Genomic DNA, 27109 nt, shown 5'->3' on the forward strand with positions numbered 1-27109 from the left:
CTCCTTGATTCCATATGATTTATAGCGTTTCAATATATTTTTTAACCATTTCTTTTGTCTGCTGCATTTTTATCAAGATTTTTTAACTAATTGTTTTTCTCTATCTCTGTTTCTCTTTGCAGGTAAGTCCTGAAATTCGTCTGCTAGAGCAGAAAGAAAAAAACGCACAACTCGGAAAAAGCACTCAATGATTCATCAACGTGCAACGTCTCAGACTCATAAAACCGCTCAACAGCAGTAAAATCCATTAAAGCAACAACAAACAGCAGCAACTGCTGTTGTCGCTGCTGTTGTTGCTGTTGCTGCTGCCTTTTTGTCGCCTTGTCGTATGCAATGCCTGCCTCTACTTTGGTCTTCTTCTTCATCCTTGTGCCTCCTCCATTTGGCCAGCTGTTTACCAACATTTTTTTGGCCAGCGACAGGCTCAACACAGCTCTGCCTCTCGCCTTCGTCGCTCTTCCCCCGCTCGGCCAACGTGTCGTATGTGTGATGTTGTCTTGCAGTAGAACGCCGACTCTTTCGCTGCGGGCAATCAATGCCAAAAGTGGCTGCTGGGCATACAGAACAACTACAAGGCACGTACTCGGGCCTCAGGGCTTATAGTAGAGACAACATGGAGCATACGCGTTGGCTTCGGCTATGTGTGGGGGCGAGTTGCTATTTGTGGCACGTCGGGGCGTGGCATTTGAAAATGGAATGCACAGCTTATACGTCCTTCTTCTTTCTAGTTTGTTCTTCAGTTTTGGGGCGGCTTTAGTTGGGTTTGTCGAGCGAGTAAATCGATGTAATGCCATGTTGATGCAGGTGCACTGAGCTAAACAATACGAGAAATGGAACAGTAGAAGAACGGAACGACACGTACAAGAGCAGGAGTGCAAATATCAATCTCAACTGATTCATTCTAAACTCATGTTTGGTTTAATGTCTTCCATCTGATTCGTTTTCACTCTCCCCTCTTCAAGTTGAAAAAATAATTTTAAGTAAACTATCAGTTAAATATGATCAACCACTGCTAAGGCCTTATCAAAGAGATCGATGTATGAATTGTCTTCCATATAAATTCCTCTGATCGAATTGTCGATTTATCGATATGATTTATTGATATGATTTCAATAGAAAATATTATTCTATTTAAAATATTATTTGTTAGTATAAATATGGGATACTTAATAATCTTAATAATCTGAGATAACCATAATCTTTAAGTAGCTTGCTTGGATAGGTACAAATTGTATAGATAAAGCAAGCGGCTTCGCAGAATACTGTAATATGACTAATCGATACACTCTTTCGATCAACTTCTATATGAATTGCTTCCTTTTATAATAGAGATGATGATTACTTTGAGTGATATATGGATTATAGCTTCTCAATAATGCTTTATTTCAGAGAATTCGACATACATACCTTCTTAGCATTGGCATTATAGACTCTAACACATGAATATTTATCAATAATTAATTATAATGATATGCATCAGTTAAATGAAAATCAGTTAAATTTAAGTGAGTGGAATATATGAACTATATAAAATATATTCCTCTAAATAACTTTAGGGAAAAGTTGTTTATTGAATTCAGAGTTATTTAGATTTTTTCTGTATAATTTTTTATTTTATAGAAATTATTGTTTGAGCAACGTTGTTTGTCTTGTTTTAGCATTGGATTTCACATACATTCGTATACGTACATTCCACTGCTACAGTTTTCACTCAATAAAATGACTGACTCATATCAGCTGTTTAGTTGAGCGTGCTCCATTCGCCGCCCAAGCAATTAGACTGCCCAGACGAATGTCGCCGGCGACTTTTTCTAACAACAACATCAGCAACAGCAACAACAGCTGCTGCAGCGACTGCCTTTTGGCAACTGAAAAACACTGTGCGACACGACACGAATTAAAAGCTACACATGCATAGACAGTCCATAACTGTATATGTGAGTCCTGGCTAACATTTGTTGCCGTTCTACAATTTTTTTTCCGTTTTTTTATTTTTTTTATTGTCGCTTGCCTTTGGGCCACATCAGAGTTGCTCTTGTTGCGGCCAGCCAGGCATTCAGCTAGCTCAGTTCGTTAGCGAATTTCTAAGCGTCAACAGCGTCGCGAAAAAAAGAAAATAAAAATCGAAATTCGAATTTGAAATTGTGTAAGAAATTTCTGTAGTAATATAGTAAAGTTAAAAGTTTAGCTAGCGGGAATAGCCCTAATCAACATGGTTGCCGTCAATGCGAATTGTGAGTAAAGCGAATCAAAATCTCTGCAAATTTAAATATAAATTGATATATATGCATACATATATATGTATTGTAAGCCTATTAATACTTAATTGTGCAAAATTTGTCACTTTCAAGCAGGGTTGCCTGCCTGCATCTTGGTGGTTGTTGGCAACCCTGGACAGTCCCCAAAATGGTTTTTAATTCAATTTGTAGCGAGCTGAAAGTCGTGCAAATTATTTGATAATTGGCAATGCATATGGGTAGGTAGGCAGTGCCACGCCCCAGTTGCTGCTGCTTCTGCTGCTGCCACGCCTTCCACGCCACCCGCACACTAGCGAAGGCAGCTGAACACAGTGGCACAAAATAATGAAATTAAATGCAAATTAAAATGCTTTTATGAATATTAAGCAGACACTCGGGAATATTTTGTATATACATATATATGTGTGTATATATGTTTATATGTGTATTTACATGCATATATGTATTTTTCACACTTAGTTCTCCTTCGTCTGTGCAGCCTTTGGCAACTTTTCGCTAAGGAATAATTATTGCAATATGCACAAGATTTTTTGCTGACAATGAAAAATCGTCTTTTTTTCTTCTTTGCTTTCATTTTAATTTTGTAATTTATTTTATGGAAAAACTCATTTTCGTGCAGTGCAGCACTTTGCACTGATGTTAAAAAGTACTTAAAAATGAGTTTTTTTTTATTTCAAAATTAAATTGATATTTATTTTAAAAGTTTTCTGGAATTTTTGCATTTGGCAATTGTTTTATAGCTTTGAGCCAAATTTATGTTGCTTTTAAGCTAATTGGCTCTATGTTGGGGCATTTACAATGGAAGAGCAGAGAAATGTGTAATTGGCCGAAAAATGTGAGGTAGTTAGCATAGATATAACATGAAAAGATGATATATAGATATAGCTAAACAAAAGTAAAGGAAATTATAAATTCAATTTCAATTTACTGAAAGTTTTGTTAAACATTTTACTATAAAACATAATATTGGGACTTAAATAATAAAATACTCTTTAGTTATAAATTTAACTGGAAATTCTCTAAATCTGCTTTTGGCTTGGTAAAAAGGGCTAAGCTTTTTTCTTCGTCTTCTTTTTTTTTTTTTTGCTTATTGTAATGAAGAATTTCTGAGCATGGCTTAATTTGTGTGTATGTTTGTGTGTGTGCTGTATCCTTTTATTTATTTGTTGGCAAAGGCTGAGAGCGTTGGCTCTTTAGAGCAAGCCAAACTCCACATGGCCCATTTAGCTGAAGTCTGACAAATTGGTTTGGCTGTCATAAGCAGATTTTTTGGTAAACAGTTGACGGCCTGAGGTCAAATGTATATACACATATATTTATAAATATATGTACATATATGTCCGTGTGTGGGCATATTTAATTAAGGTAAATCATGTCATCAACAGCGCCAAATGATTTCAATTAAAAACATTTTGCAAATTTATGGAACATTTTCTAAGCTGCATTTAGCACAAATTGTTGTTTGTTTGTTTGTTTGTTGTTCTTGTACACCTTTCTTTACCTGCACAATTTTTAATTAAAAGCGTGAAATGTCAACAGCTCTTTTTCAACATGCACACACATGTGTAAAAATACATTTGTATGTGTGAAATGCAAGTTGGCAAAACTCTCGAGAGAAAAAGGCGAAATTATTTTCATTGAGGTCAACCGGCTGCCTCAATGTGGAGAGCTGCATTTTACGCTGCTTTAAATTTCTATAATGATGCTTATTATGTTAATGAGAGTTTGTAGTTTTCCTTGTTTTTTTTTTTTTTTGCGCCCCTAAAGGCCAACTCTGTTGGCACATAATCGCATGACTGGCGATCCACATGTGCCTACACAAAAGTCCCTGAGGCCACAGACATTAAATTCATACAAAACTCATTTTTTGGGCTTAGTAAAAAGTTAATTTATTACCTGTGGAAAAACAAAATTTATTGGTTTTTATTGCGAAACTAAATATAAAAGTGTGTGCAGGTGTTAATAAATGAAATAAAAAACACGGAGAGAGAGAGGGAGACAAGAAAAAAAGAAAGTTTTTATCTGTTTGACAAAATATAAAACCAGTTCTTAAATAAGGTGCACATATTTCATAATTATTATTTAATTTCTGAAATATTCTTTACAGAAGTTTATAGAGTTTCTCTATTTATATCCATATCTTAAATAATAGAAGATGAAATTCCAAATTTTAGCTATGTATGTAACTATTCATAAAGTTTTCAATAATAAGCAGCAATTCAGCTTTTCCTTAAGCACCTCTCTCCAGGGAATTTCTTTGCATATGTAAACAGACAGTCAGTGAAAAAAGTATTGATAAACGGTTTAACCACTTATACTTGACGAAGAAACTGCGTATGCATATGTGCATAGAATAGATTCTTAGACATGAAATTATACGCCTTCACTTAACAAGATTTGGTTTCAAATTCGAGCGAACGTGCGTATACAAAAGTGCCGCCCATCTATCACATAAACTGTTGGTATTACAAATAGCATAACTGTCCCACATATCTCTCATTACATTCAACTGAGGCTCCAGCTGGCAAAGAACTCCTCCCGGTCATTATTACTAATAACTAAAACTCATTCAATCATCAAATTATATAATGATCATTTAATAATTCATTTTCTTGATATTAGCAACTCATTTTTTATACTGTTCGGGTATACACTATCTCACCCAATAATAATAAATATTGAAACTTTTCTTAAAATATATTTATTTGTATATTACTTAAATATGTCTTACTATTATAAAATATGAAATATAATTTTTGTGAATATTTTTTGTATTTCAAAAACGTAACTTCAGAGGAAAAACAGAAATCTTACTACCATTATGACCCAATGGCACATATAATTATATTATTATTATATTATAGCCTTATCAACTCCATTTGATTGTTATTGTGCAAGAGCTCATTTTGCATTGGGAAATTTTTGAGCTTACTCAATTTTCGATTGACTGATCTATCGATACACGATTAATTCGATTTTGCTCAGCAGGCTTTGCGTCAAAAACAATTTGGTAATCCAAATGAATAATAGAGCACATTATTTTCAAGTTTTTCATAGACTCGAGATCACCTCAAAAAAAATAAATAAAAGAAAATAAAAATTTCAAAAAGAAGACAAATAATTATTTTAAATAAAAGACCAATATTATAGCGACACACACGACGAAGCAGAGAAACGAACGAAGTTGGCAGCGCTGCGAAAGGCGATTGTGGAACGTGTGGAACGCAAGCTGCGTGTGTGTGTGAACGTATTTGTGTGTGAAAGGCAACGAGCTAACTGCTCATGTCATTTACTTTTTTTTTTAGCGAGCTGCAAGCTAAATTGTCAAAGTGAAAAAAAGTTGAGAGCAGTTGAAGAAAAGAAGCGAAAACTGAAAATTTAATTCATTTTATTCAAAAACTCAAAGTGCAAAACGAAAGTAAGTTAAAGGAAAAACAATGAATTAATGAAAAAGCAAGCACACGAATTTCTATGAGAACAGACAGAAATTTATTTATGCAATTGGAGTGTGAATATATACAAAGAACTTCTTCGAATCGAAAGAAGTAAATTTATATACATGTATATTCATATATATATAAATATTGTATATATGTATGTCTACATTTGATATATACAACTTCAATTGCAGCTAGCTTTTCAGTTAGAGATCACGTCTCGTAGCCTAATCGCAATTGTTTACCTTTAAGCCATGGTTCCAACGTCTGTCCAGCCGCCGGAACGTCATTTCGGCTACGTTTGCTCCAAGTGCCAGGCAGCTGCCTTTGTCGGACGTCGCTATGCCTGCTGGATGTGCATTGGCTATCAGCTCTGTGGCAACTGCTACGATTCGGGCCAGTTGCCCCAGTTGCCGGAGCACAAGTATTTCCATCCCTTGGAGGTGCATTATACACGCGCCGAGTACGAGCTCTACTTTGGGGGCGAGGCCTACTCGGAGACGAATGTGCCGCAGAGCTACAAGTGTGCGCTGTGCAATCAGCTTGGATTTACGACCTTGCAGCTCTACAAGCATCTGTCGGACGTGCATCGCGGCCACAGTGATTTCGATGAATATTTCAGCATACTGTATACCAGATATACGGCGGATGCAGCAGCCGCCACGGTGCGTTTGACTGCGAATGGCGGAAGTGTTTCGGCAAATGGTTCGGCTTCTGGATTTGGTTCTGGTGCTGGGTCTGGTTCGGGATCAGGCTCTGGCTCTGGCTCGAATTCGGGTTCGATTTCGCGTGCGGCTACTACCCCGACAACGGGCTATCTACGGCAGCGGGCAATCGCCCCCGCGCAGCGCCCAATGCTGCCTGTTGCCGCACAGCGCAACGTCATCGATTCAGCGGTCAGTTTCCGTGAGGCTGTACGCATGACCCAGGCTCGACGCGCCGCTCTCTTGGAGCAGCAGGCATTGAACGTGCTCGAGGAGCTGAGCTTTAGCAACAATAACACTCCTCGTTACTATACGACCAATCATTGTCTGAATGTTGCAGTGCGATCGCCTCAGGACCACGGATCTCATCTGCAGTTGCTGCAGCAGCAGCAGCACCAACAACTGCATCAGCAGCTGCAGCAGCAACTGCAGCAACAGCCGTCGGTGTCGCAGCCTCCTGCTTCGGCACGCTCGGATGGCATCGTTTTGGATGCTCGCACCATGCGTAGTCCGAAAGTGACTCGCTTGCGCAACTTGCCGGCAACCATGCGCCTGGGCACGCTCTTTCCCAAGGTGAGCTCGCAGATGCCCAGGCGCACGGGCGGGGATGATTGGGTCTCGTACTGGGCGCACTCGTCGAGTCTGATGGATCAGCAGCAGCATCGGGCCGAGAGGCTCATGACCACCTATGCGGACATCCTGCGCGATGTATCCGGAATCAGTGATGGGCGGGACAAGAACAAAGACAAGGACAAGAATAAGAGCAAGGAAAAGAGCAAGGAGAAGGCCAGCAATGAGAGTGGCGATTTGAATAAATTTCTATGCACCAAGTTTCTAGACATGGAGGAGTCGCAGTCGCAGTCGCAGCACAGTCTGCCACCAGAAGCATATCGTATGCACTTCACTGAAGCTCTGCTGTGCTCCATGCTGGCCGACGAGCAACTGGAGCCAGTTACAATGCCATTGGCAGCTCCCATCGTGACCAAAGCACCACTAACAAGTACTGCCCCGGCCGAGGCCACAAAGGAGACTCTAGAGGAGGCGGGCAGCGACGTCGCTGCGCCAGTTTGCAACATGGATCGCTTCTATAAGAATCTCGATCTGTATAAAAAGTGGCTAGCTGACTTCGCCATTAAGAAGCAGGAGCAGAACTCGAAGGTAGTCGCTGTGCCGGACATGATCTTGCAGGCAACACACGATCCAGTCGGCATCGACTCGGACATGGATCCCGACACCGATGAGCGCGACGAAGAGGATGATGCGGCTAGCGGTGTGGACCAGGAGGTGGCTCAACCGAATGTCGAGAGCAATGTTGTGACTGTCAATATCATCAATGAGCACAATAATCCTCAGGTCGAGGACGACGACGTGGTTATCGAAGTGGATGATGTCGATGGCGAGGGCGAAGCTGAAGGGGAAGGTGATGTTGAGGATGAGGAGGAGGAAGATTACGATGATAACTCGGGCTCGGAGACATCCGATTCAACTATAGCCATGCTGGTCAATGAAATTGATCAGGTTTACGGTTACTAAGGGAATTTTCGAATAGAAATTGACAATGGGAGGAGTATCCATATAATGAGCGGTTAATAGCGCGTATGAAAGAGTTTATGGAAAGAAAATAATACGAAAAATGGAGCAGAAAAATGCAAGAAAAATATATATACAAATTGCAATTTATTATTTATATACAAAATATGCTGCAACTTTTTGCATTCAATAAAGCTATTGGCCAAAAAAAAAAAAAAAAAAATACTAATTATTTGGTTTCTAACAAAACTTGACAAAACTTGCGCATAAATAGAATTCCTGGAAAAACTAACGATTTTTAGATTGTGTTATCGGAATTATTGAACTTGTTATTGAATAGTTGCAAATTGATAATTTGCTTAGTGATGGCATCTGTTCCGATTTCTTATTTCAATCTCCAGGGCAAAAAGTTGGAATATGAGAATATATGGAATATGGGTTGGAATATGAGAACCTATTCAAAGCTTACAAGGCTCTACTTAATTAAATATACTATGGATGATAATTTATTTATATTTATTTATTTTTAATTATTGCATAACATTGTGAATTAGAATAAATCATAAAATGAATAATTTCTAAACATTTTTTAATAGAACTTGATTTTCTTATTGTTGCTTTCTTACATATCTGGCAACTTTTAAATTATTTTGTCTTAAGAACTAAGTAATTAGCGTCATTTTTCCATTCCTTTACCGGATTATATCTCAAATGGTATGGTAGATATGAATTAATTCCGTATTATAGATTTTCTTTTTGATTCTTCCCTGATCCACAGACCTTTTGTTGATATTTCTCAAATCCATTTCAGTTTCTGATCGCTTCGGAATTGTGTTTCATTTCCATATGCGCTAAAGTTTTTCCACAGCTATCTGTGAAGTGTTGCCCCCTCTTCTACTTCCGTTTTCTCCACTTCATAAATCAAGTTGGCAGCGCCGAAAGTGTGAACGTAACGTCTCCTTTCTGACACGAAGCAAATGCTCAAGCTTCACTTTATTCGTACAGCTTGAAGAGCGCAAACGTAAAATTATAAACAAAAAAACAAAAAAAGTTTTTATATATCAAAACTAAACAAAAGACGAGAAAAAAAGTGTAAATACATTTGGGAAGGCAACAGCTGTCGGCCTTCTGCGTTCATTTTCCATAATTTTGTACCAATTGCCTTTTATATTGACGGTAATTGACTATCGCGATGTCGTCTCTGACTGATGCCACCAAGATGCACGTTGCCAAGTGCCTGAGCTGCCCGGCTAAGGGCAACCTGGGCAGGCGCTACGAGTGCATCGTTTGTGGCGACTCGGTGACCTACTGCGGCGACTGCTATGACGAGGGCAAGAATGTGCCCAGCGAGAAGCACAAGTACTATCATCCCATGAAAGCTATCTATAATCGCGATTTCTTTGAGCTCTATTTCCTCGGCGAGGAGATGGTCAATGGCGAGGCTCCGCAGAGCTACAAGTGCGCCTTCTGCGATGAGCTGGGCTTCACGGCCGAGGAGCTGCAGCTGCACGTGGTCGAGAAGCATAGCGGACACTGCGATGCGCCCAAGCTGCTGGACATTTTGGAGCAAATGAATGAGCAGAAGAAATGTGAGTATGCGGCAGGGCTAGCGGGGGGCAGCCAGTGTCAGCTCCTGATTCAGCTGCCTCGCTCTTACCCTAATTGCTGCGCTCTCGCTATGAGTGTGAGATAGGAGGGAGGGGGCGCTAGTGTGCCAGAGTGGAGCCTAATGGAGCGCGCCGCAAAAGCCACTTTAGCAAATTGCTGGGCCACAACACAACACAGCTGACCAAATGGTCGATGGCTTGTTGCTTGTTGCTGGGCGAGCGCAGGGTAATGCGATTTCAGCACGGCTTATGGACCACTTTTGAAAGTAGAACAAAGAGTCTGCATAGGTTTATCGTCCATCTGAAAAGATGTGCATAGAAACAAATTTTACTAATTTTTTAAATCTAAACCATATTTATGGATATGAAGATTTAAGGGAATATCAAATTTTTTTTTATATATATAAAGATAAGATGGATGGAATTTTTATGCAGATTTAATTTACAATTTATTTATTCTTTTCATTAATTAATTTATATTAGTCTCTCTATAGAACTAGTCTTTCTGAAAAAAAGTATTTTGTTAATAGAAATTAATTTTATTTCAGAGATTGAAGCGAAGTCTCTAATTTCTCGTCCGACCGTTCCGTTTGAAGTTTTCCTAGCGAAGTTTTATTTTTATGCAAAGTTTAATTTATATAAAATATATAATATTTGTATAAAATAAATATCTGCATTTTATTGAAAGTAGACTTTTTTATATTTATATATAGTATATATTTTGTATTATACATATATTATTTCCTTTATTATTTTACTTCCCTTTCTCCACTACGCATTTTCTGCATTTTAGAATATATCATATAATATTTAATTCTAGATGTAGAAAACTCTAGATATGAATTTCTTCTTTGAACAAGTTCATATATCAGCAGTCTTCTATAAAAATATAGATTCCACGGCAGGTGAAATAAATAGTTGCTCGATTTTAAGTACATTCCAAGGAATGTGTGTATAAATATTTCATGCTAAGACAATATGCAACTAAAGCTCTGCAGCCTGTTTGTTCTAGATTTACGATTTACGACAAAGCACTCACATATAGTCGCCTTGTGCAACAATTTGAGATCCACTGTGCTTGAATTCGAAGACCCGCAAACCACAGCTCTGACAGCTCACGAATATGTGAATATAGCAATATGATAATAGGGAAAAATACCTATTGGTATTCATATTACAATTCATAATTGATTTTCTAGTAAACACAAAATTTCAAGAATTTTGTATATTAGGAAAGTGTGCAAATTGAAATTCTTTGGAAGACAAGGTGGTGTAGTTAGGAATTATGTACATTTATAATTATGTGCATTTTATATGGGTACTGGAACTGTCCTACATATCATACAATACCGTACCATAGACTATATACATATAGATGGGAATATGGTATATAGGTAGTTATGAATATGATAATTCATATATACATTGTGCACCTTCTCCAATCCTATATTCTAATCCTTCAAGCGTTTAGTGTATTGACTATTCGTCTAGGCATCCATCCATTTCTGTTCTGCTTTCTCATATTAAAAAACGTTTCTCACATTTGCAATTCAAATGCAAATCGTTCCAACAGCTTGAACTATGAGTGCTTCGCAACCCCATCTATTTGCTCACCTCTCACACGCACCTATCACGCACTTTGACCTCTTTTCTTGCTCTTAATGTAAACTGAAATCGAAATCGAAATCGAAATGGAAACTGAAACAGAAACAGAAACCTGTTGTGATTGACACTTGCTCTTCAATAATGGCAAATCATGTGTCCGCCACAGTTGGACAGATGAGACAATTTGTTCAACACCTCAACCAAATCGGCTTGGGTGGACGCTCTCCTCTCTCCTCTTGTATATGTGTATTCTCTTCTCCTGAATACCCCAGTTCTGTTTTGATAACAAATTTTCCACTTCATTTGATATGACTTCAATTTGCTTATTTGTTTGTTTCTAGTTTCGTGCATATGGAAGTGGGGTATATTGGTTTTGTTGGAATTGTGTCTGGCTCAATATATACTCATTTACATTAGCTCACCTCCACGCTATATTAAGTTTGTCCAAAATATTGTCTTTGGCAATACTTTTGGGTAATATAATATAAAATATATATTAATAATTTTAAGCTGATGATCAATTTATTTTTTTGAAAATTTATATAATATTCTTTATATTCTCTATTAGATGGAATGACATTGGAAATATTCGAAATTTTTAAAGAATGGGATAGAAATTATTTTACATTAAAGTATAAAAAAAGGTTATTTATTTATTTATAATTATTATATATTAGACGTTAGAGTTAAAATATTATTAAAAGTGACTTAAATCTAAGCACATTTATAAACTTAGCAAGTGCCTTACTGCGAAAATTTCGCAATGAAATGAGATAAAACTATTTAAACTATATCTTCGATAGTATTACAAGTAAAGTTAACTAAGTGAGGTCTGATAAGAATCCTCTAATCCGAATTATCAATATTTGAAAGTGTCAGCCATGGGTGATGAATGACTATTTATGTATAAATGCATATTGGGTCAGCATGGACGGGCATTAGACAGTTGGTTGGGTGGTGCGATTGCAATGTTCAAGTTGTTGTTGGGGTTGTTTTTTCTGCTCTGTCTCTCCCTCTATTTCGGTCTCCCAAATTTCGGTTTGTTTTTATGCTTAGTTTTGCAATTTCTTTGCTTATCGCTTTGTATTCTTATCGCAGATGTTTGCCAAAATTTTTTTTGGGGCTGCATAATTTTTTTTCTACTACAGTGGGGTTGATGTTATTCAGATTATTTGCGGAAATAAGCTTATCAAATCGATCGATAGTACAATTCGGATAATTGAATTTTGTAATAAACAAATTAATATTAATTTTAATTTATGTAATTAATATTAATTTATCTAAAGAAAAAGTCAAGGACATGTTATGTAGAATATAATTCGTATATCATTTTTTGTTATATTCATTTCTTTTTCTGATGTTCTGGAATTTATTATCAAATCCATATACGTATATTTTCGCCTTGTGTAATTTGAGCAGCGAGATTTTCAAAAACGGCTGTGGCATTTCCCCGCTTAATGCACAGCTGTGAAATGCTTTTCCGCTGCATTTATTATCATAATTGTGCGCAAAATGTTTTTTCATTCTCTTATTCTGTTGACTTTGGGCGGCTTTCGTGCCCGTCATATATATATATATATTTGTATATATATATATATTTGTATATATATACATGATAAATGGCGAATGCAACAGTGGATCGTGTTGCACATTAATCAAAGCTGCGCCTGAAACAAACGCCGCAACTAAAAGCCGCAACAGCTGCGGGCACAAGGCCAAAAGATGCGAAGTGGCAAAAGTTAATGTATTGCCACATTTTTAAGGCTCTTTCAGCTGCTGGCGCTAGGGCCAAGCCAAGCCGAGTGCTGAAAGAAGGCCTTTGGCTTAAAGTATCGGATATAGCATTTCGATATATGTTCTTTGCATTCGTTTCTTGAGAAGCTAAATAGATTTATATTTTATTGAAATATATGCTTTATATATTTGTAATCGTTGTACATAAATAAAACTGGATTATGGTAATTGAATTGACTTTATTTTCTAAAATTCTATACAGAAATCTGGCCTAGTTCCAGTCATTGTAAGGACTAGATTCTTAACAAGTGCTCTCTATGCTAGGATATTGACACCTGAACGTTTGCCTATATATACTGATTTTACTGTATTTATATATTAATGAGCCATTTGGAGAAATCTCTTGCTATGTGACTTGACATTAAACTTTTCTTGACTTGAAAATGGCTTTCTATATATGTATGTATATAAAAGAAATCGAAATAATTTATTTTAATATTTTTGTACACATTATATATACATACATTCTTTAATATTAAGGCAACTAAATATAATTAATTTAAGGAGTATAAAATTTATATTTAATAATTAATTATTGAATTCCCATTAAATGCTGTGCAGCAACCCCAAGCAACAGTTTGCCAAAAAAAAAAAAAAAAATCCTGACGTCATATAGAGTGCAGCTTGAGGGTGACTTTTACAAATTACCCTAAACTATATAGTATATAATATATAGTATTGATAGTATATAGTGTAATGGCGAATGCGCCCTCTTTTTTGTGCCCTTCGCAAAATGCACAAATATTGAATTACTCACTAAAGTGTGGGGAATCCCGGTTTCTGTTTCTTGCAGCCACTGAGATACGCTGCCAGGAGAAGTCGCGCGGCGGCCTTAGCTATGAGGTCATCCTGGCCGAGCCAGCACCCAATGTGGCCGTGCCCAAGCGACCCGTTACACCGGGCAAGAATGTCAGCGTCGAGGAGATCGAGCAGAAGCTAAAGGCAGCCGAGGAGCGTCGCATTGTGAGTAGAGAGAGCGAGAGAGAGAGAGTGGAATAAATCGTCTATTTGAATAATTTCAATATTATGCAGTCCTTGGAGGCACGCAAGATGGCCGAGATCTCCATTAAGCTGGCCAAGGTGGAGGAAGCTACACGCAAAAAGGATGAGATCACCAACGAGTTCATCACTCAGACCAAGGAGCAGCTGGAGACCAAAATGGAGACTCACGTGGAGAAGCGCGAGGCCATTATCAGCGACATGAAGGAGAAACTAAAGGTGACCTGAATATGGTATAAAGAAAATATATTATAATAGACTTGTCCTCTGTATAGATTCATGCCCAGGAGATTGAGAAGACGCGCGAGACTTTGGAGCAGCAAAAGGCCAATGAGCAGAAGGCCATTGAGGAGAAGTTGAAGACAGCTCAGGCTTTGCGCGATGAGAACATCAAGAAGATGTTGAATCGTCTCAAGGAGCACGTAAGTTGCTTTATTACCTATATATAGCATGTGAATGTATAGATTTGCCTGATTTGGCTTAGCTTGGTTTTTGTTCTTTAATTATTTTCTATTGCTTATATCGCTTTGACTCGTTTATAAATGATTCGATATGGACTAACCCAAAATAAATCAAAAGAATTTCATATTCAGTTTATATTCTTAATCCATAGAGCATTTTTATTTATTTTATTTATAGATTAATATATATTTATACATATAATATAATATGCATATAATATATAATATATATTTTTTATTGTAGATTAATTTTATAATTTTGGTTTCCTATCAAACAATTTTTTAATTAATTAAATTTTTTTTTTTTTTTTTTACATAACAAATAACAAATTTTCATATTAAATATTTTTAATGTTATGTAATTTTTAAATAGAGAACTATTATTCAACTCGAAAAGAAAATACTCTAACGGAAAAAATCCCAAATGGTTAAAATATATTATATATCTATATACATATTTAAATGTTTGTCGGGTACTGTGTATTGCGAAACAACATTGGATCAAAGTCCTTACAAATCATTTGTTAACGCTATTTGGTATTTCATTTACATTTTCAATAACATTTGCTGTACATTAAAAAAACTTATTATGTAATTTTAGTTAATTTATAATTTTTTTTTGCTTTTTAATTAACTGAAAAAAATTCTCTTTATTTTAAAATTAGTTAATTATTTTTGTAATCTAATTTTTACTAACGCTTTCTGTATCTAAAAAAAAAAAATGAAAGCCTTAAATGTCGTCTGTGCGTAGTAAAAGTGTTTTTGTGAACATTTTGGGTTTCCATCCATCGATATAGTTTTTGATATTTATTTTTCTTGATTTATTTTTGGATCTCTTTCTCTCTCTCTCTCATTTAAGAACACAATCAAAATTGCTGAAATCAAAACGCAGAATAATCAATTGGAAAATCAAAAGCTCGAGGAGAAAGCGCGCATTATCGAAAACAAATTATACACCGCCGAGCAGAATCGCGAAAAGGAGTTGCTCAAAAAAATTGAGAAAGCTCAGAAACTTGTAGGTCTCCCCAACAGCCCGCACATCATCCAATATTACACTACACATATACATATGAATACATATATTTATATATATATATTTATAACTCTATATAAGTATATAGAGTTGCTTTGATACGTTTGTATTGTTTGCCTGCCGTTCATTTGTAGCAGTTGCTCACACATTCAGATACCCTGTAATTTGTTTAGAATTAGCTTAATTCATCTTCTTCTTTCGCATGTCTGTTGCAGGAACGTCGCGCTGAGGTCGTGCGTCAGAACAAGGCTCAGACCCAGGATATGGAAGGACAACAGAGTCCCATTGCCTCGTCGGGTTAGGGCGGCGCGTGGGCAAAGGCTGCTTTAAAAGAAAACTTGCTCTGGCTTGGCCTGGGGCAAACATGAGAGCGAGAGAGAGAAAGAGCGTCCCCAACACTCAACACACACATACATAACACACATACATACATTTTAGCAAGCAAAACAGAAACTTGCTTCGAAAAAAAATTTCAAGTATTATAAAATGAAACTAAAATTTCTAACAAAAATTACATTTTTCGCTGAGCAAAAGGCAGCGCAGGCAAAATAACATAAGACGAACTACAACAACAACAACACTCTCAACTTTACACTACACAACAAAAGAAAAGAAAATTGCAAGCTGCAAATGAATAAAAAAAGAAACACATTTAATAAAGCAAATTTACAACAAGAAAAATCATAAACAAAATACACTTACAATAAGAAAGAAACATAAACAAAATCATATACTTAAAATATTGTCAAAATACTAAACATAATTGAAATTCGTGATTTCTATTTAAAATTTTAATTGATTTTAAATTGTTTTCAAGTTTGATATTTAGTTTTGATACAAATAAAATAAAATGTAATTCAAATTAAATGCCATGCTTATAGTGAATATATATACATATATAATATAAAATATCAAGTGTATTTTCCGACTAATTTGCAGAGCATTTTCTTGAAAAATAACAAGAAAAATTCAAACAATAGAAAATGCCATACGATTTGCCTGTCGTTTTCTCATATGCTTTTGCTTAACAAACAAAATGCAAAACAAAAAAAAAGTATATATGATATAATTTAATATTAATTCTTAATTATTAACAATTATAGGAGTTAAAAAAAAAGCGAAAAAAAACTCTACACCATTATTATACATTTTTTATTTTGATATAAGTTTGCATTTTCTATCTATATATAATGTCAAACAGAAAAATACATAAGAAATGCTTAAATATAAATAAAAAAAAAACACTACAAAGTAAAACAAAAAACAAACTTTTTCGTTTCATTTGACACACAAAACAAATTTTAGGCATTAAAAAAAAGAAAAAACAAATATATATATATAAATAAATCTATATATAAATAAATCTATATAGTAACTAAAATATATATATAAAAAAAAACAAAAAAAAATCAAATGCATATTTTGTCTAACGTCAAGTTATATTTAGAACAAAAACAAGAAGAAATGGTTTAAAAATGCAAATTTATTGGGTTGGGAAATTTTTTCAAGTTGGGAAATTGAAAATGTGGGAAATTCAAATGTATTTGAATGACATTTAATTTCTTGACAAGTTTTAAATTTATTTGCAAACAAATAAAAACTAAAACAATTAGCTTAAATTGTTATGTGTCTATAACTACTATAAATCAGCTACAATAAACATAAACAAACAAAGAACACGCACAGACCACACAAAGCGACACTCTGAATACTCTATAACAATGCAAAGATCAATACAATTGATAAAAACGCTTCGATATATACTCAATTTATGATATATACTATATATATATATGCATATATATTAATGTATAATCAACACCCATAACCAACGAAATAAGTAAAAAGCTAAACAAAAACTTCATTTTGTATGAGAGATAAAAGCAAAAAAACGTTTTCTCTATCAAATAAATAAATAAATGTTCTCTTAAAGCAGCCTATGCTACATTTAAACAAAAACAAAATACACTTTTTTACGTTCCCGCATTACTTTTAAACATGAAGTTGACTTGATTAATTGAACGATAAGTGAATTCTAATAATGAATGTATAATAAAGAGTGCGTAATTAAAATAAATTTAAATATTTATAATTGGTCAACGCTTTGACTTTAATTTGATTTTAAATTGGCCCGCGTTCTGTCATTGGCTGACTTCGTGTTTTGTTAACATTTGCTGTTATTATTTGACAGTTCTGTTAGCGAGACTTCGCTTGTGTCGTTTGTGCTCTGTGGAGTTTAGCTCCCATAAATTATTTAAAACACATTGTGGACGGAAGTATATCAGATGGAAAAATCAACTGCCTTGGTCGAGCTTTCGATGCAGAATGATTTTGAGATCCTATTGCATTGACTACTTAGAATCAAATATAATAATCGAGCAGAAACGAGATTTAATGACAACACACTGTTAAAACAGTGAGTGTGAAGAGGAAACTGCGAAAACAGTGCAGGCTGAGGGCGCAGCGTAGACAGAGCATGCGTGCTGACTGAGCAGTGCAGGCTAAGGAGCAGTTCTGACCAGTGTTGCCAGGTTTTGAGACATAAAAATAGCAAAATCGTCTCTAAAAAATAGCTGAAAATAGCTAAACAAATTTTAAAATAGCTGAAACCTTTATGCATTATGCATTTACTTTAAATTTTATTTTTAAATGTTATTTAATAATGTTACAATTTGGTCCACATCCAAATCATCATCAGAATTATATTTTTGATTAACTGGAATCATGTTTAAATGAAATCATGGAAAATGTTTAAATTTTTTGCCCAAAGACGCCAATCGCAGTTTTATGTTTTTTTTTTTTTGTCGCGGCATGCATTTTAATATCGTGCAATTTGGCAAAAACACTGCATTTGCAGTATATACAATACGCCCGCCTGTTGTCCGACTCATCCTCCTTAATCCAATTCTTAAATTCGGTGATTGTTTTCCAGGAATCACGAAATTTCTGCTTATATTTTTTATCCATCACATACAATTAATGACAAGAAGCGCGCCAAGAAGAATTAGCGATGGTGTAAATTCACAACTGATGTTATAAGTACGATAAAGTCGTGGTGGTAGTATCGCGCAGATCATTACGTACAATTTGGGACTTAATCGAAAAATGTTTTTTTTTTTTTGCTTTAAATACTAAAATCAAATTCAAAATATTCGTTTGTAAAATAGCTAAATTTATAGCTAATAGCATTTTCAAAATTTTCATAGCATTTAGGGTTCAAAAATAGCTAAAAATGCTATTAAATAGCTAATCTGGCAACACTGGTTCTGACTGTGTGAGCAGTGCATTCAGAGTGGAGAGAGCGTGAATGCTGAGTGAGCAGAGCAAGCAGTAAAGATCACAGTTTACTTAAGCAGTGCAAGCTGAGTGTAGCGTCAGCTGAGAGAGCGGTGCAGTGTGTATATGAAACTGAGTGAGTAGCGCAGGTTAAGAAATCAGCAGCAGTCTGAGTGAACAGCTCGAGCTAAGCAGTGCATATCGAGAATGAGAGCCGCATGAAAACAGAATTAGCATGACTTAGCAGTCTCTCGTGATGTTATCGCATAACAGAAAGTTTGTTTAGTAAACGAATCAAACTTTTGCATAAAATAAACGTAATATCATAATTATTTCTTAACAAAGTATATTTTAAAAACATATATATAATTTAATTTTCAGTGCTGGGACCGCACCAGAGCAACAATACGGCATTTTCATAGGAAACCGAAGACTTTGCTTCCACCTGCGTTGAGTCCTCAGAGCCTGCAACAGTCGTGTTGTTGTGCACCTCCTTCTGCTGCTTGTCGTCGGCTATGAAATGGTACTGGCCAGAGCTGCTGGCCAGGATGGGCAGGCTGGGATGAAAACCAATGCCATTGCAGCAATCATCATGCAGGGGCAACTGCAGGGCCTCGATTTCCTCGCTATCCGCGAGATTCCACAGATTGAGGTTGCCGTCCGTGTCGCCACTGGCTAGCCAGGGTTGCTGCGGACACAGATCGAATTGGATGCGCTGATTGGTGTTGACCCGACGCTGGAACTCATGCAGAGGCTGCTTATAGTTGCGCATGTCCCACTGCAGCAGCTTCGGGCACTTGCGAGCACCACTGAACAGCTGCCAATTGCTGGAGGCGTCTGCGCCGTAGCGCAGTTGGGTGATGCCTGCTGAGTGGCCACCCAGCGTGAAGAGCGGACCCTGCTTGGGGGGACAGCGCAGATCGAAGTGCTGTATATAGCCACGCCAGTTGCCGCAGGTCACTGTGTGCGGATGATCCGCATTCTGAGCCATGCACGAGATGGCAAACTTTACAGGGTATTCGTCGTAGCTGCGACCCGGTCGACTGGTGTCGAAGATCTTGATGCAACGCTTGTAGCCCGCATAGATCTTCTCTCCGTCGTTGGCAAATTGTAGGGATATGGCAGCCACCACTTCGTCCACCTCATCGTAGCCGCTGTAGCTGCAGCGCAAGCGTCCATCAAAGGCATCCCACATGTGTATCGGTTCGTGTTGACGTGTGGCCAGCCAACTGGAAGAGCAGACAACAATAAGTAAATCTATATTTAAAGTGAGTAATCAATAGAATTTCTTTTAGTTTAGAATTGGATTTAGATTTTAAATAAGCCCGCGCGCTGTTATTAGCAGCGCTTATGCTAAGCTAACACTTACTGTTAATACCCGTAGGTCTGTGAGCTATAAAAGAACTCACTGCAGTTGGCTCTGTTAAACATTTCTCTGTTACATAAATTTAACAGTGGGTGCAAAGAGAGAGGATTCACTGCACCTATATAAAGTCACTCTACTTACAAGCAACTCTCAGGTTGTTGGCTGTTCATTAGGGGGAACCAGACACAGTCGTAGACGGTGCCGCCTTCGGGTACATGGACAGCCGATTGCATTTTGGACAGGCTCCGTTCTGTGGAGATGTTGCTGGCTTCATACAGATCCAATGGCAGCTCCATAACATGCATGCCGTCCAGGTGCACGGGCAGCAGCAGGCATGTGCCGTCCGGCGACCAATAGCAACCTTTTGTATAATGCTGTGCCCGCGCGCTCGAAGGCCAGCAGCGGCGTCCCAGCTCGATGAGCTGCCGCTCGAAGTAGACTGGGGGTGGGGAAACGTTGGCATACTGCAGCTGTTCCTCGATCTTCTCTGGTTGCGCCTGCAGCGGCTCTTGCTGCGGCTCGTCAGTCTCCATTTGCTGCTCCTCTTTCGTGTCAGACTGCTGCAACTGCAGCTGTAGCTTCTCTTGATGCTGGAGCTGCTCTTGCTGCTGCTTGTCCTCCTTTATGGCCTCTTCCTCTGGCTGCTTCTGCTTCGTGTGCTCGTGCTCATCCATTGTGTCTTCTATGCTTATCACATTCTCGCTCTCCTCGTCCTCATCATCCTCCATCCAGCTGCTCTGCTCCAAAGCTGCGCTGCAGTTCGGCTTATTCACCAGATCCATGGTGCTGTTGGCAGCCCGCGTCTGGCGCAGCATCAGCTTCCTCCGTTCCGATTCGCTCAGTGAGAAGCTGAGATCGGGTATGGAGCCGGCGCTGACTTCGCCGGCCGTTCGGGTCAGTTCCATGCTGCTGTTAAAGCTAACATTGTGATTGAGCAGAGAGGCAGTCTGTTCCATGTTAGACAATGTGCTACCAGCTGTTGCATTTATAAAGAGGCATTAACTGAGATTAATATGTTTAATTTACATTTCTTACACGATTCGTCCATGGCGGCTACTTTAACTTGTTTGTTGTATACAACTATCGATATTGCACCATCGATTTGTGCGCATTTTAGAGTGAACGTATTCGTTTTAAACATTTATTGAAAATAAAAACAAAACATGTTTGACATTAATTCATTATATAGTTAATAATGCTTTGTTCATATTGTTTACTTTGTATTTGCAATGCATGTCGATTCTTTTAATTTCTCTGCTATCGATAGCATATTCATCAAGCCCATATTTTGAGTGCTGCCACTTTCTAGGCTGACCATATACGCGTTTATATCATCAGCTGTGCGCGTGTGGTGTATAAAGGCGCGCAATAATTTGGTGGGAATTGTTTTTAAAATAAGTGAATTGTCTTGAATCCTTGCGTCGATGATAAATATAATTCATATGTTCTTGAAAGACTAAAATAATGTAAGAAAAGAGTAGATATGTACTAAATAGGAGGTATGCCACACCACAGTATATTTAGTTTTTCATATACTGTAAGCATTTCTAAGTGTTGACTTACCAATAATATTTTTGTATACATGCATGCATATATTTATATAGCTGATGCATATTGCAATTTTATGTTTTACCCTAGTCTAATTTATTCGCACTGCCAGATCACTTTCTACTTCATATTCAAGGTGAATTGGTGAATACACAAAATACAAAGGTATATACATACATATGTGCATACACCACACACGATATTCTAACGGTACTTCTGAGCCTGTGAGTGTGTGTGTGTGTATAAAATGTGTCTGCTTCTGACTATAGCTTTGCAGACATTTTGCATAATAATTAGGTAAGTTTATTCGGTTCGGTTACCGAATATTATTTGCATAAACAAATTTGCAATGTGTATCCAGCACGCAAATAAATTGAGATTAACAAAGTGAAGCTGAAAGTTGTATTTACTTAAGCGGTTATTTAGAAATGCATATATGTATGTATGTATGCACATCTGTATCTATGTCTGTATGTATGTGTGTGCAGTGAAGCGCTTGATTAGAATTTATTGAAGTTAGCGCGTCTTAGAAAATTGTGCTCAGATTTTTTATTTATTTATCTATTTTTCCTATTTAAGTCCAATTGGCAGCGAATTAGACAAAAGTGAATTCCAATAAGGCGTCGAATTGGAAAATCACAGTTGCTGCTGCGTAGCAGAAACTGTAGTATGTAACGGTTTGGTAAACTCTGTGCATGCGAGTGAGAGGTAGGGTATATTTGTTATGTATTATTGTACATTATTGCAACTATTTCTGTAGGTATTTTTGTAGTCTAACGGGATAAATTTTAAACCTACATATATGAAAGTTCTTAGTACAGGGTAATCATATACTAAATTTGTACTTTATATAGCAGTTTCAAGTAACACAATAATTTAGAGGGTATTTGACAAGTGACAAGTGATGATTACCTTATGTACGCAAACGGCCTGCGCTGGCTTGACAGATCCGAAGACAGGCACAAAGAGAAGCAAACAATGGAAACAGTTAGATCTCATGCGACTAGACATGGCATGACACAGTGCAATTGCACTCTAAATATAGACGTTATTTAAAGAAGGAGCTGCAGATATAAATAACGGTAAAGGGTGTATTATTTATAGAGATTGCTAGGGTTGTTTAAAAACTGTCTATTGTTAAAGAAACAGAAACTAAAAAAAGTTAAATGTTTTATTGAATTCCTTTTGCACTTGAATGTCTTAGTAATTGTTTTAATAAACAATAATTCGCCCGTTATTAGCAGCAATTGGTGATTTGCACATTGAATTAGAGCCGTCGGTATTTGAGTGTTAACTGCCTGGCTGCAATCCGATTTGTTATCGAGGCGCTTTAAGGCTTGGCCAGAATGCGGCTCACGTTCGGGCCGGCAAATAGGCCCCGAAGTGAATCCTAATTTAAATTGAACACAGATGCAATGAAGCATTGACATTTCGGGCCCGGCAAACAGACTGAGAATTGAGGGTATTTGGAGTAGGAGTGGGAGTGGGAGTGGGAGTGGGACACGTGCCATCAAATCGAACATGAAATTCAGATCAAATTACAATTTGATATGTATTTTTTTTCTTGTTTTTTGGACCGTAGCTTTTGTTTTTATTTATTTGGAATCAATTAAGTTAAAATGTGCTGGGAGGCGTGTCAAATGAAATATTTACACAACTGCTGCGACTCGAGGGAATTGAAAGGCATTAAAATAGTTCAAACTGGGCGTTGTTCTGCAGCTGGTAAATGGGGGACTCAGTCCACGTTGGGGGTTGCCTTTGCTGGTCAACCCCCAGAAGCGAGCAAGCCAAGCCCAACGTCTGGCTTTCCAATTTGTTCATTTGCGTGACTCTACTTTGGGAGCTGCTCCATTTGGGCTTGCCTGCTGTCTGCCTAGCTTGGCCTTAAGCTCTAGTGCTACGATTAAAGTCTCATATTTATAGCTGGCTGTGGCTACAGCTCATGCTTTAAAGGCATGCCACGAGGAAGACTTTAAGCTACTGTAAATATGATGATCCCTGTGTGAAAAACTTCAACAATCAGTAAATCCCGTTAAGCTCTCAATCATGATGTAAATGATATTGAGTGCCCATTTTCGAATCCATTGTCGAAATCTCTCTCCAAGGACATTCAAAAACAATTTCAAGCTAATTTATGTGGCTCCAAAAGCCTCAAGTGCGGCAACCGAAAATTGTCTTTTAACCTACGCCCACAGTAAAAGAGAAAGAAAATAAAAGAAGAGCAGGGGAAAGACATGAATATTCAGCTTCAGCAACTTTTTGCCCTTGTGGGATGTTTTCTGCATTGTCGACGGAGCCTAACAGCACCCCCAAAAAAAGAAATAAAAAGGATACAGTGCAAACGAGTAAATCCTGCCGAGCAACAACAAAAGCCATCAGGCATAAGCATACCGACCTAATGAGTCCCACATGAATGCTGTGCAAATGGATTTTTGGTCGGACGCCTACAAATGAAATTGCCCCATCCTCACCTCAAATGTGCAGCTGCAAAGAAATGTTCTCAAAGACAGATTCAAATATGAAAGATTAATAGAAAAATTTTCACAAAAGGGGTAAACTTTATTAGCAAATATTTTTTTAAATAGATTCGGACACCAAAAAATTTTCTATTTATGTCGAAGATGTCATAAATGCAAATTAGATTATGATTCTATTTTAAGATTGATTAAGATCTATATTATGAATTAACTGTATGTACATACATAGTTATTATTTTCTTTTCTTATACCCAGATTCAATAATTTATATCAACTAGATTAAATATATAACTATATGAAAATCTATAAAATATAAAATTAAAAATTTATTAAAACTTCTTTAATTTCATTTAAAAATATTTAATTTATATTAACTAGATTAAATATATAACTATATGAAAATCTATAAAATATCAAATTAATTATTTATTAAAATTTCTTTAATTTCATTTAAAACTATTTAATTTCTGATTTAAATTTGAACTAAAATAATTTTGAAATCATATTTAATTTTAATTTAATTTTATTATATACATAAATAATTTGAGTTATTTTTATTTTATTTTATTTATTTATTTTAGTAGAAAAAAAATGCTTTTATTATTTAAATAAACTTTAAATTATATAATTCACATTTTAAATTATTAAATGTATTTAAAAAATAATAATTATGAATTTAAATTTATTTGATTGCTTAAATTTGCTTGCTTAATTCGCCTATTATTCACTCAATATTAATTTAAATTATCTCGTTTTTTTTCTAGTTCTCCCGGGAGGTAAGTGATTTATCAAATAACCCTCGTATACATTGACATTTAAAGTGTGAGGCTATTTTCAATTATTCAGGTGCGCTTGATTCTCAATAAATATAATTCAAGTATAATTCAATTTTTATAGAATCAATCAATCATATTTTGTTCTATGAAAAGCCCACACAAAATCACTTTTGAATTTCATAATTTCTGCATGGATTTTCACAAGAAAATTGTAAAAATACGCTTTAATATAAGAGAAAAAGAAAGTGCTGGGAAAATGTTATGTTTTTCCATTTTTATAGACAGTAAAAGGAGCTTTACGCATTTGGCAGACATAAATTTAATAACTTTGGGAAGAACGGGATGCCCTGTGGGTAATAAGAAGAGTTCTGCCAGCTAAGGCAACCCTTTCTTAATGGACTATATAGGGTATAACAATAAATTTTCAAATGATTGCTGGCCCTGCTGCTGATATTTGTGGATTGCTGTGGTTATTTGTGGAATTCGTATACTATATGCAAGATTGATGAGCCTCGTCTGAAGGTTATTCCACTTTTTGTTCTGATGCTTCTCTTGTTTGCCTGCAAAGATGTTGGGCAAATATCAGAGTGTATTGAGTCAACAGCTAAGATAAGTTAGCACCAGGCTGTGATTCAGTTGCTGCTGCTGCTGTTGCTGCTGCTGCTGGTTATATAAAAAGTGCATCAGCATTTTGGCAATGGCACAGTATTCCCATTGTTATCAAGATGTATCGGCTGCTCATACAAATCAGTTGCTCTCTGCTGCTAGTGGCTGCCATCTCATGGGAGCCAGAGGAAACTTTCACAACGGTTGATTCCTTTGAGTTTCCCGCTGGCTTTCCGATGCCCGAGCTCGGCGAGCCGAGTGCTCAGGAAAGAGATTTGATGATGGCGCATAAAATCAATTGGCTGGCCACTGACGAGCCTCAGAGCAGGCAGGCGAGGGCGGTGGAGCAGGAAGAGTCAGTGACAGAGAAAGAATCACTGCTGCAGGAGGAGCCAGTGACGCAGCAAGAATCAGTGGCGCAGGAGGAGCCAGTGACGCCCACGCCAGTTGAAGAGATCAAGGCAGGCAACGAATGCCCCATTGATAACGAACGGGGCTTGACTGCTCTCATACGCAACGCTCGTCCGCTGCTGCCAGCGGATCGATTGCGCAATATATTGGCCAATGCCCGGGAGGATCCGGAGGTGCGAGCGCTGGTCAAGCTGCTGCGCAGCGAGCAGTTCCAGGAGCGTGTGGTGCGCCTGAATCAGATCAAGGAGAAAATCGACCAAAAGGATTTCTTGTGCCGCACCTTGAAGCTCAACTATGGCTACTACATGGAGTACGTGCGCATGCTCTTCAATGCCCAGCTGTCCGAGACGCCCAGCAGCCCACTGCCCAATCGTCGCAAGGGTATTCGTGGCTTGCTGCTGGATCTGCGCGATGCACTGCCGCGTGCGGTGCTCCGGGATCTCTATAGGCGCCAATTGGCCTCCGACAAGGAGCTGGTCACGGCTGTGCGTCACATACGCAGCCGTGAGTTCCGTCGCCTGCTCATCAACTTGCGCGCCCTGCCAGAGTATCGAGCGTTGCGAGACGACCTGCTAAAGGTGGGCGTGCCTCTGCAACAGTTGCTTAGTCTGATGAGCAATGCATTGGGCTGGTCGAATCTGGACCTGGGCACTGAGCTAGATTTGGTCACTCTCTAAACTATTTGATTCATAATCGAAGCCACTTTCACAATATTTTAACACAATTCATATAAATCTATAAAGTATTTTGAATACATTATTATTAACTTTCTAATTCCAATTCAGAATTTCGCAGATATCTTTGTTCTACGATCTCGACATCTATTTGAAATAAATCTTTGCATTCTATAGTTAATATGTATTTAAAGAACTTTACTATTATTATTTTTATTTCTCGAATATTTGGATATGAAACCCATTATTTTTCAATTTCAAGCCATAATAATATTAACTCTATAATAATAATATATAAATATCTATCTATATATACAAATATGTATGTATTTAATGACTGTTGGAATATTGATTATTTTTTTATTTTATTTTTTATTGATATATTTTTTTATGTTCCACTTGAGTAATCTATCTTTTGTTTTTTTCTGTCTTCGCATCTTCTTTTGTTATCATTCTTAATATTTCGTTACGCCGCCTTTTTTCTTTGTCTTTTCCCCTCGCTATATCAAGTTGATATCATTTTCTATTCCTGTGGTTTTTCTTTTGT

At 36.9% G+C, this 27109-nt stretch overlaps 4 protein-coding genes across 12 annotated transcripts in view; 3 read left to right on the top strand and 1 right to left on the bottom strand.

Annotated features, from left to right (window-relative positions):
- Nucleotides 1–16456, top strand: part of stai (stathmin) — a 96539-nt gene extending 80083 nt beyond the window's left edge. For 4 of the 8 annotated variants that reach the window (XM_018001773.2, XM_089464436.1, XM_089464438.1 and 1 more), the window contains 5 exons: nucleotides 13729–13898; nucleotides 13968–14153; nucleotides 14210–14356; nucleotides 15255–15410; nucleotides 15644–16456. In XM_018001773.2, coding sequence (XP_017857262.1) covers nucleotides 13729–13898; nucleotides 13968–14153; nucleotides 14210–14356; nucleotides 15255–15410; nucleotides 15644–15730 — 746 coding nt within the window. In that variant the 3' untranslated portion in view covers nucleotides 15731–16456. Of the gene's footprint in view, nucleotides 1–2097; nucleotides 2235–8891; nucleotides 9519–13728; nucleotides 13899–13967; nucleotides 14154–14209; nucleotides 14357–15254; nucleotides 15411–15643 lie in introns of those variants that run through there. The other 4 variants (XM_018001774.2, XM_018001770.2, XM_018001771.2 and 1 more) reach the window with 4 other exon arrangements.
- Nucleotides 2264–8169, top strand: LOC108609959 (uncharacterized). Of its 2 annotated transcripts, XM_089464420.1 has the most exons (3): nucleotides 2265–5495; nucleotides 5564–5676; nucleotides 5948–8169. In XM_089464420.1, the coding sequence occupies exon 3, from the start codon at nucleotides 5950–5952 to the stop codon at nucleotides 7930–7932; it is 1983 nt and encodes a 660-aa protein (XP_089320546.1). In that variant the 5' UTR covers nucleotides 2265–5495; nucleotides 5564–5676; nucleotides 5948–5949; the 3' UTR covers nucleotides 7933–8169. The 2 variants fall into 2 exon arrangements, with proteins under 2 accessions (XP_089320545.1, XP_089320546.1); XM_089464419.1 differs by having other exon boundaries at nucleotides 2264–5676; nucleotides 5890–8169.
- Nucleotides 16457–19033: 2577 nt separating the features above from the next.
- On the bottom strand, nucleotides 19034–21310 carry WDR79 (Telomerase Cajal body protein 1 homolog). The gene is made up of 3 exons (XM_018001207.2): nucleotides 21106–21310; nucleotides 20212–21046; nucleotides 19034–19933 (listed from the first exon to the last, which is right to left on the bottom strand). The coding sequence occupies exons 1-3, from the start codon at nucleotides 21209–21211 to the stop codon at nucleotides 19075–19077; spliced, it is 1800 nt and encodes a 599-aa protein (XP_017856696.2). The 5' UTR covers nucleotides 21212–21310; the 3' UTR covers nucleotides 19034–19074.
- A 4249-nt stretch (nucleotides 21311–25559) lies between these two features.
- Nucleotides 25560–26743, top strand: LOC108609981 (uncharacterized). The gene has a single exon (XM_089464454.1). The coding sequence runs from the start codon at nucleotides 25597–25599 to the stop codon at nucleotides 26563–26565; it is 969 nt and encodes a 322-aa protein (XP_089320580.1). The 5' UTR covers nucleotides 25560–25596; the 3' UTR covers nucleotides 26566–26743.
- The last annotated feature ends 366 nt before the right edge of the window (nucleotides 26744–27109 follow it).

Source organism: Drosophila arizonae, chromosome 3, assembly GCF_054131065.1.
Source record: "Drosophila arizonae isolate 15081-1271.41 chromosome 3, UAZ_ARI_1.0, whole genome shotgun sequence".
NCBI classification, from domain to species: domain Eukaryota; kingdom Metazoa; phylum Arthropoda; class Insecta; order Diptera; family Drosophilidae; genus Drosophila; species Drosophila arizonae.

Coding starts and splice junctions, on each gene's coding strand:
- WDR79 (XM_018001207.2), bottom strand. CDS start 21,211: ATGTTTAAAACGAATACGTTCACTCTAAAATGCGCACAAATCGATGGT. Junction 21,047..21,105: donor AGCCGCCATGGACGAATCGT/GTAAGAAATGTA, acceptor TAAATGCAACAG/CTGGTAGCACATTGTCTAAC. Junction 19,934..20,211: donor CAACAACCTGAGAGTTGCTT/GTAAGTAGAGTG, acceptor CTGCTCTTCCAG/TTGGCTGGCCACACGTCAAC.
- LOC108609981 (XM_089464454.1), top strand. CDS start 25,597: ATGTATCGGCTGCTCATACAAATCAGTTGCTCTCTGCTGCTAGTGGCT.
- LOC108609959 (XM_089464419.1), top strand. CDS start 5,950: ATGGTTCCAACGTCTGTCCAGCCGCCGGAACGTCATTTCGGCTACGTT.